Genomic DNA, 13,409 nt, shown 5'->3' with positions numbered 1-13,409 from the left:
GCAAGGAATAAAAACTTATGCTTGTTTGACAAAACCTGAGGTGGATTTCCTCTGCCGGGTGGGGCTTTCTTATCTGAGCTGCCGCCGCTTCTATGAGGACGCTCAGAGTCAGGCTCACTGAGTACATTTCAGTCCGGACTCAGAGTCACTGAGCAGGTCAGAGCAATCACGTGAGAAATTACTGAGGTCCAATGAGCGCTCAGTGGCTGCTCGGTGCTCACTAATTACTCAGACCGTCAGATGCTCATCAGAATGATCAGGCGCATCTACTGAGCACTCAGACCAAGCTCAGTCCATACCCAAATGAGCACACGAGCCCCACAATAATTTTTATTTGTGTATTGTTTTTTTTGATGGCCCTAATCATGCCCTCATTACTTTGAAGTACTCTATGCTCCTTTCTTCCCATGCTTCGGCATTTGTGTCCTATCGTTACGCTCTCTTGGCTTTCTAACCTGTGATGGTAGGAAACAATTTTTTGCACAGCGAGAGGAGCTCGCCAAAAAGAAGTGCCGAGAGCGTTTGGAAAAGAGCGGATATGTCTTCGGGGCATATGCACATGAAAGATGCTATTCCATTCGGGACAAACACAAGAGGATCGCAAAGACCAAGAGGATGTACAAGGAACATGCGGAACTATGGAAGGAGTAAGTTCTCAATGGTGATGCCATCAATCCCAAATGGGAAGGAAGCATTAACTCTGCTCCCAGCTTTGTCGAGCAAAACGGGATAAAGTGCCATGGAACGATGGAACGGACGTAAATTCCAGGCCTCCAAGTCATCAGCTGATCAAGGGTTTGTCCGTCGGTACGTTCATTCCGCCTAAGGACGAGTCAGTGAGAATGGACGACCGGTAGTAAAATCAGTGTTTTCATTCGCGGAGCGCTTCTTGGTGGTCTCGAAGAGGATATGCAAATGAGCGTTGTTATAGAGGATTGAAGGGAACTCTTTGTTGTACGCCAGTTACATAGGAAAAGCTTTAGAAGGACTCATAAACTCTTATTCAACTGTCTGCGTGGTGTGCGTGGTACACGTGGTGGGCGTCTCTGTCCTCCGATACTGATTTCTTCTGCAGAAGAAATCCAAGTCCGCAACCCAAGTCCTCCTGTCATGTTCACAACACGCTTTAATGTGAGATTGATTTTCCTTCCTTTCCTCCTTATAGATACATAGATTATAGTAGGGTATTAGCTAATAAGTATTTATAGTTAGTCAGTAGAACTAATCAAGTATAAGTCTATAGGATTAAGTATAATCATATTAAGTATAATCATATTAAGTATAATCATATTCATTTAAGTATAAACTAAATACTATAGTTAAGCCTAATTAATCTCTATAATAGTGTCACGGCGTGGGCTTCTGTCGCATGGGGAGATGATTCATGGTGGAATCGCCCCCGTGTCGCCCAAGGGTAAGAACCCTACGGGGCCGTGCGGAGATGTGGGGACTCGGCTAGCAGGACCTTGATGTATTTATTGTGGAATCAGCGGGGTCCCGACTAGGACTCCTGTTTACATGGCATGTGATTCTGCCACTCACCCTAGTCCATAGCTTAGGTAGAATCTCTCCCCCACAGCAATCTCACTCCTCATCCCTCTCACACATCGATACTGCTGCCCCTACCGTAGCCGTATCTCATCAGTACGTAAATTACATATTATCTGAGACATCTCGGGATGACCGGCTCATTACACAAGAGAGTGTGAAAACGTGCACATTTCCTCATTTCCAACTTGATCTGTTTCGGGCCCGTCGACTGTTTCGACTTTAAATAGTACAATGCAGGGTAGATTAGGTTACCGTAATTAGGAAGGGTAGGACGCCTATCTATTCATTGTACTTCCTGTTCGATATAGAGCGATCTAGCTAGAGCTTCAAAGTCAATGGAAAAATAATATTTGACACGGTCTGCATCTTGCCGCTAGAGTGTAAATGTCATACACATTAATACCCCACTCACAGGGTGGAGCGACCTAAGTTATGTTTTTTCTTCAGAAGGGAAAGCCCGAGCCCCAGCCTGACCCGGTGGACTGGACAGCGAAACGAGGTGGAAAGGGTGGGAGGAGAGAGAGGGGGAGGGAAATCTCAACCGGAGCCACCAGATTGACCCTGGAGATGCGATAGGGAGACGGAAACGAGAGTCGTGATGACGGTGGCGTATGGCGGTCAGGTAGAAGATCGGCGCGGGGTAGAGACACCGCCATTTCGCTCCCCTTTCCCCTAGGAAACGGAGCGAGTTTTCTTTCCTTCTTCAAGATTGTTGTAAACAGTTTGTGGCCTAGTACGATTGAATCAATTCTGCTTCAGCCCTTCACAGGAACTAGCTATACGCTTCGTGAGGAAGTAAGAGCGGCTGAACGCCTTATATCGCAAACTTCTCGAGTCAAGGAATTGTTTCACCGTGCTAAGACAGATTGGATAGCCAACCAGAAAAAGTCGAGAGAAGAAAACACTCGATACGACGCTGGTAGAGAACAAAGAATCTCTGATCTTCGTGTCAGACTCAAACAATGTCGAAGAGAGATCTACAATCTGAAAGTTGAGAATGTCAATCTCGCAAAGGACATACCCGACCTTCGCAAACGCATCGACAAGGCTACTACAGGCCACAACCAAGAGAAGCTTCAGAATGAAGAACTCAAGAAAAATATACTAGAACCGCTCGTAGAATCTGTGGATGTTCTACAACAGCAACTTCAGCAACGTGAGATTTGCGTGAGAATTGTATCGAACGTCTTGTGCAGAGAAACAGCAATCTCGAGCTGAAGATCGACTGGATGGAAACACTGTTGACTGAAACGATTGCCGACCTGAGTTTGATTATTGACGGTGTGGAAACGATTGATTTGAAACTCATTTCTGAAGCTGCAATTCGTCTTATGAGCAAGCTTGAGTTGCAGTTGCAAAAAGAATTGGGGAGAGCAAAAGTCAATGAATTTACCTCTCGGATCAGCTTCACAAACTTTCCCAGCCGTTTCTCTTACGTTGTTTAATATGATACCGGGCAAGCTGTTAGAGGGTCTGTATCGCAGGTTAAATAACCTAATAGCTAGGCAGAGGGTCCCAAGTCTATAGGGTTTGATTTCAGAGACTGAATTTTGGAGTCTAGTAACGACTCCACTAGTTACCACAATATATACAGTTAGAATCCGCCTACCCAAGCCCCCACATCTCCACATAGTGCCCTTAGGGTTCTTGCCCTTGAACGACGCGGGGTCGATTCGACCGTGAATCGTGTCCATCCCATCACCATATATGGCTGGCGCCGTGACACAAGCGGTCGTGAATTATATAAGCTATTATAGTATTTGTTGAAGGACCGACAAAATCAAACTACTCATCGATTTGTCGACGCGACGGTAGGAATGAAAGAAATTCTTGCTTCAATTACCCTCTATATTTTGACAAAACGATATTGACAATGATTTTACGATTAAATTAGAAATTTTCTACTTAGTAAGTGAATCGAACCTAGAATCTTAAGTGTTACTTTATTGAACTCATGACTGTACTACTTGCTACGTTTCTGTTACTATTCAGTTTAACATAAATGATGACTGATACCAAGTGCGGGGGTAAGTTCAGTGAGTGTGGTGGGTTGAGGCCCGTACCTAATCTGGTACGTAATTCGGTATAAATCTTGTATTTCTCTGAATGCGACAAGATCACCAAGAGAGCACCAAAGATAACTTTGTACTACGTAGAATTGTCATATCATAGTCCATTTCAGAGCTGAATATCAGCGCAGAGCGGTATTCAGATATTATAGGTAAGCGACATGAAGTGATGCGCAGGGCCGGTTTTTTGGCTTTGGACGAACACGAATTCACCGGTATGGCAAGTGCCAAAACACTGGAACGATAGAGAAGCCACCGCGATTTCTGCAGATCAGTGTGCCAGCGGGTTGATGTATATCTGCTAGATGAAGCCTCAATGATGATCACTGGTCTCTACCATGGTAAGAGATCCTATATCGGACGACCCGCCGTTTGAATGCCCATGGTCAGTCAGCGGCCCGATCAAGGGTGTTCCATTTGCTGTACTTCTTACACCTTTCTGTATCATATTTGTGGTCTTTGGGCGGGCAGATTATATATCTCAAGTACAACAGATAGTTATTATTATATGTTGCGTATATAGTACACGCGTTTCAAAGGAGACACTCCTCATTTTCCCAGGTGCGACCTGGGCCTGTAGAGCAGAGACTAGTCAAGATGAGTCAAATACGACAACAAACTACATGTAGGTTTAAGCTAAATTGAAATACGACATGAGCATTTGATAAATTTGAACAAAAGACCCTGCTTGCCATGTCGGTGGATAAACGTTGAAAATGTCATCAAGCGGCTAAATCTTCATTATTCATTCTTGGTGAACTGTGGAGAAAATACCCAGTCACTTTACGTCTTTAGGCCTGATTATCAACAAATTGTGACATACAGTCCGCTAGCACTATTTCCTACTAGTCGGGTGTTATACATCAGGGCTTTAAACCCTACCGGCATTTTGTGCTTTGAGGCAATCAGATGTTCCGGTCCTCGCGCCATTGGCAGCGCTAGACAAGAACTATAAAAGCGATCGTAAGAAAGAAGTACCGTTAGCCGAGAGTTGATATTCACGTAACATACGAACGGACAACGTTACAAGTAACTTCGTATGACACTGACTCTATCACGAGAAGCGTCCATGAATCTAAAAAGCATCCTTCTTTCGTCATCTGGCCGGCTACCACTCGTCCAACACCAAATTGGCATTTTGCTTGCTCAAAATCTGGCTATACTAACAATGCGATTAGTCTTTACTGGATCAAACATGTGTTCGACCCGCAGACTATGGCTCAGGCCGGTAACAAGCCACGCCTCCTCGTTAGTGATGTATTTGGCAACCATGAGTCGATAGGTGTGTTAGAGTATTGCTGTCAGAGGAATATTATTCTCTTCTGGCTGCCATCACATACGTCTCACAAACTGAAGCCCTTTGATGTCGATGTTTTCTCATCTCTAAAAACCGCTCATCGTGAACAGGCTGAGTCGTTGGATCGTGGAGGTGCTGGTAGCATCGGAAAGGAATACTTTACTTTTCTCTATAGCTGTGCCCGTAATGAAGCTTTCGCGCGTAGGAACATCCTGTCATGATGGTCGAAAAGTAGGCTAGAGCCTTTAAACCCAGAGAAAGTTCTTGAAGGTATCCAAAAGCCCCCCCAAGAGATAGCACAGCGCCGGCCTGATGCCGCAGTCAATGCTGCCCAATCTTCTTCTGATGAGCCCCCTGCCACGCCCGTCAAGTTCGATGTTCGATAGCGTATGTCTTCTACGAAAAACCGTTGAGGGGGCATTCCTGACATGCGCTTGCATTGTAATACAAAACAAGTAAAACTCTTCAGCTGGACTCCGTGTCGACAATGACTTTAGGATGTAGGGTGAAAAGACTTTTTATACGATTCAACCCATAGAAACAGAAAAGTAAGTGAATGAGTGTCCCTATAAACCATGCCTATCATAAAGCTGCCCTGATCCCTCTCGACCTTGGTCGTGTCTCTGCTTGCTTTGACACATCACGTGTTCATAATACTCCACGGTGCATTCTGGTCGATGGTTCGTCTTATCGGCATACAAGTCGACTACAATGTCCGCTTTGCATAACATTTTGTCTAGCAGTATACATGTTGGGTCTTCATCAAATTTCCGACATGGAATTCTACAGTCACATATTCCTGGGGGTTATACCGAAAGGCCTAGCGTCCACGAAATCCAACACAAAGTAATGATTCGTTTTGAACCCATTTACGATGTTGAACCTGTCGAAGAGCAACGGTGCGGACGGGTACCACTCACTTCACCTTGGAGACATATCTCAGCAGAGCTTTGGAAATCGCACATTCGGTTAATTTTCCACTCTACTTTTTGAATTATCTTTTGTTCCTTTGGCTTTCATGCCTACATCTCACTATCCTATAGACATCAAAGATATAAACAACTCGGTGTTTCACTTATTTCCCCATTCATGAGTGGTCATAACCCAGATTATTGGTCTGTTCATTGTTAGTTCGAGGGCGATCGACTAAGGTTACATACGCCCTGTAACTTATATGACGTCTTTATATGAAACGTGTCATACGCCAGGCAGTAAAAATTAAAGGCTTGTTACGCGGTGCCGACTGGTCACTGTGAGTTAGAAGTCCACGGGTGATACTTGCCTCGTTCCAACTGCGAATCCCAAGACGGTTCTCTCAATCGTACCGTTGCTTCGCAAAGCCTTACTGCGGGTTAGATTCTGTTGAGGGTCTTGCAGGACGTGCCAGAGGTGCGCGCCAAGTAGGTCAATCACTAAGTGTTGCCACTGAGTGAATCCCCTACCTGTAGGTTGGGTTTGTCTTAAAGTTGAACTGTGAAGTGCAAAGTGCTCAAGGTAGTAACCAAGTAACAATGTGCAATTGATCGCGAAGAGCTAAATACATGATGGGAAATGAGTGTCCTTATATATCCAGTCCTTCATATCCTGGGCTCTGATCGGGTCATATCCTGGGTATGATCCGATCATATCGTGGGTATGATCTTGTCAGAGCGTGGGTATGATCTCGTAACGCCCTTCGTTATCTGTTGATCATATCCTGGCTATGATTGTGATCACGTGACCCCTTTTGTCTTCATAACGTGACAACCTCCCTTCATAACGTTTATCCAATCCTGCCTTGCTGACTGATCCAAGTTGATTGGGTATCAGTGTCCCTTCCCCCGCATTAGCGTGTTGCGTGAGGACTTCGTAACAAGGCTCATTACGGCTGGATAGATAACAGGGATTACCACCTAAAGTTCTGTATAGGACGTTCAAGCTTCTACTATAAAACAAACACAAAATCAAAAGTAAATGCGATCAAATCAGGCGCACATATGAAGAGGATTGACCGTCCTTTTCAACTATGATTTAAAGCATTTCATCAGAGGAGAACGCAGGCTTGGCGATGCCAAGCTCCGGTCGCCAGAGCTGCTGTAATTTTGCCATAGTATTGCGAGCAGACACGAAGAGTTGGGTGTGGGAGTGGCGTCTCGCCACGCTCTCAAGTGCTTGCACTTTGTTCATGATTGGCCTATGATTTTGTTCAATGGGGACCGAACAGACTTAGAGATACAGAATGATGTGGAAGAAATTACCTCTTCTTCTACCTAAATGAGATTCTCGAAGGGAATAAATAGGAATGAGTACTGTGTTTAGTCTAAAGGCGCCTGGAAGCTAAAGGGGTGGGCGGTGAGTGCCCGACAGGTATTTTGGACTATGTACAGAGTAGTAGGGACTACATCATAGTAAGCACGTGATTGGACAGAGACGCTTCGTAGTAGTTGGCCAACAGAGACAAAATTAGACTTCTGGAATTGAATTATAGTGACATTCTCGGTATTCATATTGAATGATCAATAAATATGGTCATTCTTTGGAGGTTTGGTACGGCAGGATCCTTTGCAGAATCTTGACAGTCAGTACAGGGTGGTCGCAACCATTTGCGGTATAGTGGCTTGTGTCAAACTGTATGTACTGTCAGTTATTCGATATTAGAGACATATAATACATCTTTCGCGGGATAGCCTTTCTCTGACGGCTTTTGGACTGCTTTCTCATTTAGTCGAAATTACCTCTCTAGTCGCCCAGAAGACACTAATCAGTAAGATCCTATAGCTTCAGATATAGAAGGATTTGGAGTATGGACGTCTTCTATGATTGACGGATAAACTGTCATGACTTGGCTAAGTAGCGCTCCCTTGGAATTTTGTCATCCAGACCCATATAGATTTGACAGTATCACGGATGCTCGTCGAATTTATTAAGTCCTCTGAAACGAGCCTACCTGATACCATTTTTCTGACACTCATACAAAGCGAGAATGTACGAACAGCTTATATTTAGATGCCAAAATATGGCTGCTCAGGTACGCATTCCATGACCAACTTAATGCTGTTGGGGATACTATTATTTTAACAAAGAATCCCGACCAGAATATCTGCACAGAGTGGGCGGCTATTACAGGTCGTCGATGCGACAGAACTCATCAGCTTCGAGTTTATCTCCCCAGACTGATTCAAGAAATTTGTGATGAGACCGATAAAAGCGCTTATGCCGTTATACTGGATTTCTTCAATCTTTGTATACGGGTGTTACAGACCACATTAAGAACGCAAATTGACAGGAAGGCAAGACTGGGCTTTTTCATAGCTTGCTGGACTATATCACAACAGGGTGAGTCACAATGACTTGAATTCGAACCGTAGCTTAAGTATCCTTCATTCTTAGTTATTAGTCAGCACGGGAGACGTACACCGTCTCTACAAAAGTGGGTGTCGAAAAGAAGAGGAGAGATAGCGCGATGGGAAATTATTATACTTGAGCGCCTCCATTGGAATCTTGGCATATCCTCGGTGTACCCTTCACTTGGCCAGCCAGGAACAAGAATGAAGCGGGAACACGATCTTCAAATGCTTGGCTCTGAGTTCAGACCCATGTCAGAACTTTGAACCCCACAAAACCCCCTAACAGTCCTTATGAATGTCACGCGCTCGCTCTTAAGCAAAGATTATTACTTCTCACCTTGAGACGAATAGTAATCCCTGTAACGTCCAGGCAAACATCCCATTCCATCAGAAGATCTGACGATGTTGCCAGAATTCTATAAAGGCCTTCCATAGGCACCGATACCAAACAGACTCAAACTGAAGAGCGTTCCAATATTCTCCAACTATTGTGTGGTAAATTCATACCAATAGCCAGTCAACAAACGAAGAGGGTGCGCTTCTTTGTGCTGTGTTGAAGAAAGCCTCGTACGCGATGCGAGCCTTCTTTCGTGATAGGATACCAAATGAAGTTAGGAGGGCGAGGGCAATTCACGCGCACGTAATTTTCGTTCAAAGATATTCCAGTCCATTATCTATGAATATCAATGACTAGAGTCGGTGCTGAACCAAAGATTGTTTGGCCGGTCGAATATATACCAGCAGGGTGGGAGACCTCGACTAGGAGACTTGACGTTCGCTTTAACAGAAAGGCTTGACAGCAATCTAGATCAATTATATCACGTGATCGACATTAGGGACAACGCAACGTATGCGGTGTGCTTCAAGTGCTATCTCTAGGCTCGCTATAAAACTCGCTGCTTGATTGGGTTTCTCGTAGTCTTGGCTAACCGAACTTCTATCTTTGATGTGGTAGTCACCCTCCTCCATAAAGTGTCGTCTTTAGTGATTTTAATATTCAGCGAAAGAGTGCGAATATCAATTGACCTTCATTTCTGGTGCCCTGTGTTCTCTATTTAAAATCATTTACGTTTTACTGAATGCACATATTGACGGTTCCCTTTGGGGTAGGTGGCCTGGGTGATGTCTTTTAATATTAAACAAAGAAAATGGCCGCACAGACACCTCTGGCGGTTGTGAAGAAGGCGGCGAGGTCGAAACGGACAATACTACCCGAAAAGTGGACACATATGAAATGGACGTGAAAGCTTCCGTTTTGGGAAAAGGATTTTTTATCTTGCCCTCACCTTGCCCCTCTTGCTTTTTCCTTTAGGCTTGAGGTTCCTTGAAATAACGATCAGCTTCCTCCCACCAATTGGCCCAGAGCAATTATGAGGTAATACACACCTAATTTCAGGCGCTTAGCAATAGCCCATGTTCTCCAGTCAGCGTTTTCCGCATTGGAGTTCAGCTGGTGGCAATCATACATCCAGATTCTCATGTCTTGACTATGTGTACTAGCATGGCGGGGGCGTTGTAATTGTGCACGACTGAGGACTCACGGGCCTTATGTTTTGCACCAAGATGATAGAGTTGTGAATAACAATTTGGTAAACCATATGATGTCTGAAGAGGAGCCAATGCCGTTCTGCATAGCAATAAGAAGTTTTGGTTATTTTCTCAGGAGCCAACCATTTCCTTGGGAGAATGAGAATTTAGGGATATAGCAGGGATTGATTCGTAATACCCATATGTCGATAGTGACTTCCCAAACGCAACTCCCTGAGATTGCCTTGAAATACCTCACTGTTTGAAGCCAGTAGATGAATGGTTTTTGCTGACCATTGATCGCAATCAACGAGATCCAGAAATCGACGACTATTTATTTGAGCAATGCGTTGACTAGGGTTGCTGCTGGCCAAGTCACTATCCTCCCGACTACTCACCGAAAATTATCCGCCTTGTTGACCTTGACAGCAATTTTGTCGACGAAGATGATATCTCGTCTAACATTTACGTATACTTAGCATTCAATAACAGAAACATGGCTCGATACCGAGCTATTTGTTCGATGAGGTTATATTGAGCATCTAGTCAGCAATTAACAGATTATTAATACCATTTTTGAAATTATCAAACCATCGCCAGTTCATTCATGTCAAATAATATAATACACAAAATAAGCTCCTGTCATAAATTGCACAAATTCAATATAACAAATATTTACCCATAAGTCGAGACCAGTGTAGATGGAGACAAAAAGAACCAAATTGTTTTCAGCAATCTATCGACGCCATCAACTTTTAAAGAAATACTGGAAGGCTGATTCACCTCTTCCGTAAGATCATGGTGATCTCATCTCGAAATGATGGAATATAAATGAAATAGCCTATTTAGATTTAGACAGGTAGATGAGACCATTGTTCTCCGCTGTTTATACTCGGCTACATTTACATATTTAGCCTGCCTCCGCATCGTCAAAGAAAATTTGTCTTATGTCTTGAATTTCTTTGTTCGGACACGATCAATCTACAGACTATCACAAGCAGCTGCGAGTTGAATTGCACTCTGGGTATTTTCAAACTCCTTTTGTAAGAATGACTTGCTCACAAAAAGACACTCACGTTTGAAAATTTTCATCATATCGTCCGCTAAAGTTCGTATGGGTTTGCAGATAAAGAAGGGGAATCCGAGTACTCAAGATACTGTTACCCATTCCGTCAGGTCAGTGCCAGCAAAGAACTTGAGTGTGTATTAATACTGAGTACACTATAGAAGCATGGTATGTTTGCAGTGGAACAAGCAGCTTGGTCGCGGAGAGAGACAGATCTTTTGGAGACTACACAGATTTTGCAAGATTTTTGTTGCTCTTGCGGCTTTGATTTGTGCGATTGCTGCGGGCGTATTGACATTCGATGAGTTTCATCCAACGGAGTCTGAATTAGCCCAAGCAGCCGAGTCTTTCCTCTGTGGTTCTATATTGACTGCGATGATGTCAGAAGTTATTGCCACTATGCTACTCTTCCAATTTGAAGGGGCCTCTGACATCGTACGACGGGATATGGCGATAGCGTGGTCACCGGTGGTGCTCATCGATCTATCGATAATCGAAATGCTTGTCGGAATGGTCTGCTGGTATTCAAGTAAGACCAAGCGGGGCAATGGTGCTTTGATGGCAGTCTATTTGGCGGTGTTACTGAGCTTTGGCATTGGTCTCTCCGCATGGATGTTTCGAAAGTGGCTTTCGCCGAACGAGACCAGTTCTGTAAATGAAGAAAGGGTCCCGCCGGTCGAAGTGACCCCTTACTCGAAGGTGGTTGTCCCTGAACCGGAGGGGATGACTGCAGCGAAATGAAAGACTCTCTATGCCGCCGTGACCTCAGGATGATTTTTATGACTGCCATTTGTTCCGCTACGTCCGAAGTTCTGACCGAAATGGAAATGGTCGGCAATTTGTAACTGTCCCCCCAATTTCAGCTCTGATCATTGCAGTTGCTTGTAACCTTCCATAGCATCTCCCACAGCACTCTGTTACCGGGCTTAAGTTGAAGTACTTGGTATCAAGCATACGATGGGCAGTGTTAGTCATCCGGAACATGATTTGGTCCAGTCGTGGAAAAGTAATCTTTAAAGATGCAGTGATTTTCTTTTCAACAAAGTTTGCTCAAGGATGCTTCTTGATTTATTTGTTCCATGTACACAACAATGGATACCATTTTAATGAAAGTGGACTACGTGCCGCGTCATTATATTTCGCCGCCAGCTACATAGACGGGACTGATAAAGACAGGGTGTTTTCCTCGATGATGTATGCTGCTATGTAGTAAGTCTCAATACCAAAGTCTCAGTTTCATGAATTCAACACTTCATCGGCCATGCATACGCATTAGGTTTTGTTGGTGAGCCCACGACCAATGACGGGAGGAACGAGACAGATTCGAAATCTCAATTTCTATGGGCCTACTTGAAAGGGCTTGTTACATAGAAAGACGGATAGGTGCTATACTATCCATTTAGTCAGAGAATCCAAGGCTTTGTCTCAGATCTCAGCTCCGGAGGCTAGATCGATCAGCGGGGTCGAAGAAGACCCTGCCGTTGCCCCGAATTCTGATGTTCTTTCGCACGTAGCAACATGGTCTAAATTTAGAGATGGCGTCAACGTTTCTAAAAACAGCCACGAGCATCAAGTAGGAATATCACTGATTCCAGAAAAGACCGTGCTAAATAGATGTCGGACGCTGCAAAGAATTTCCTCCAGGGGGTCGACTTGACTTCTGATTCAGCTCTACTGACTAAATTCTATTTTCGGAGGTTTGATATGAACTTACTTATCACCAAGCGGTTCGCTTGGCAGAAGTGGCTCTTCGATTTGTATATCTCCCTGGAAATTGAGGAATTGGGCCTCCCACTTACCTAGCGACCGCAGAAGATGAATAAAAAGATACCGTACTAGACACTCGTGTCCGTCAGCTTCGCGAAGAAAGCAAACAACCCGTAATTCATCCAGCCAGGTTTCCACCACAAGCGTATCCAGAACAACCTGCCAACACTTTGGCGTGATCCAAACCCAGAATCTTTTTTTAAGTTGAAGATACGTACCACGCTAAGAGGAATATTGGACGAAAATCTGTATTGATTACTTCATCACAATGAATTTCGAAAATTTCACACTTGGCCGAGTATGAGATCAAGGAAACAATGCAATAAAACTGGCCACCAGCAAGGATTACAGAGGTAGTACTCCATCGAACGGTCCCTACTACCAACCAGTATGCTGCCGTTTCGATGCATATCAGCTACCTGGACCCCGAATAGTAACCACTAGTCTCTTGCGGGCTAAATCTTTCCAATGTCAGATATCCTACAGAGCTAGGCAGCGGCTCCATTCATCGAGGTTCTAAATGCTGTTATCTCTGAGCTCTACAATATCGTATTCAGAGCTGTCAGTTTGGAATGTCGATGGTTTCCCCTGATTATCAGAGTAACAAGGTATTGCTGTAGAGGCACATTAAACGTACAAAACTTTTATCTTAGATTTAATCTGTGTGCGGGGTCCGAGCTCCATGGTCTGGAACACCAGAACAGCAAATTCTACGTGCAATCTACCAACATAGATCGCATGATTCTCTGTAATCTATCATACGTCTGCACGAAAAGATTTTTGTCTCTTCGCAAATTCTCACTCAC

General features: G+C 44.2%; 1 protein-coding gene across 1 annotated transcript; it reads left to right on the top strand.

Annotated features, from left to right (window-relative positions):
* Positions 1–11,214: 11,214 nt before the first annotated feature.
* On the top strand, positions 11,215–11,577 carry N7539_008835 (uncharacterized protein; the record flags this gene model as incomplete). The annotated part of the gene is made up of 1 exon (XM_056938430.1): positions 11,215–11,577. The coding sequence occupies one exon, from the start codon at positions 11,215–11,217 to the stop codon at positions 11,575–11,577; it is 363 nt and encodes a 120-aa protein (XP_056786438.1).
* Positions 11,578–13,409: the final 1,832 nt, after the last annotated feature.

The sequence above is a fragment of the Penicillium diatomitis genome (assembly GCF_028827545.1).
Source record: "Penicillium diatomitis strain IBT 30728 chromosome Unknown utg000014l_segment0_segment0, whole genome shotgun sequence".
Taxonomy (NCBI): Eukaryota; Fungi; Ascomycota; class Eurotiomycetes; order Eurotiales; family Aspergillaceae; genus Penicillium; species Penicillium diatomitis.
The sequence above is the reverse complement of the archived record's forward strand: the minus strand, read 5'-3'. Positions and strand labels throughout refer to the sequence as shown.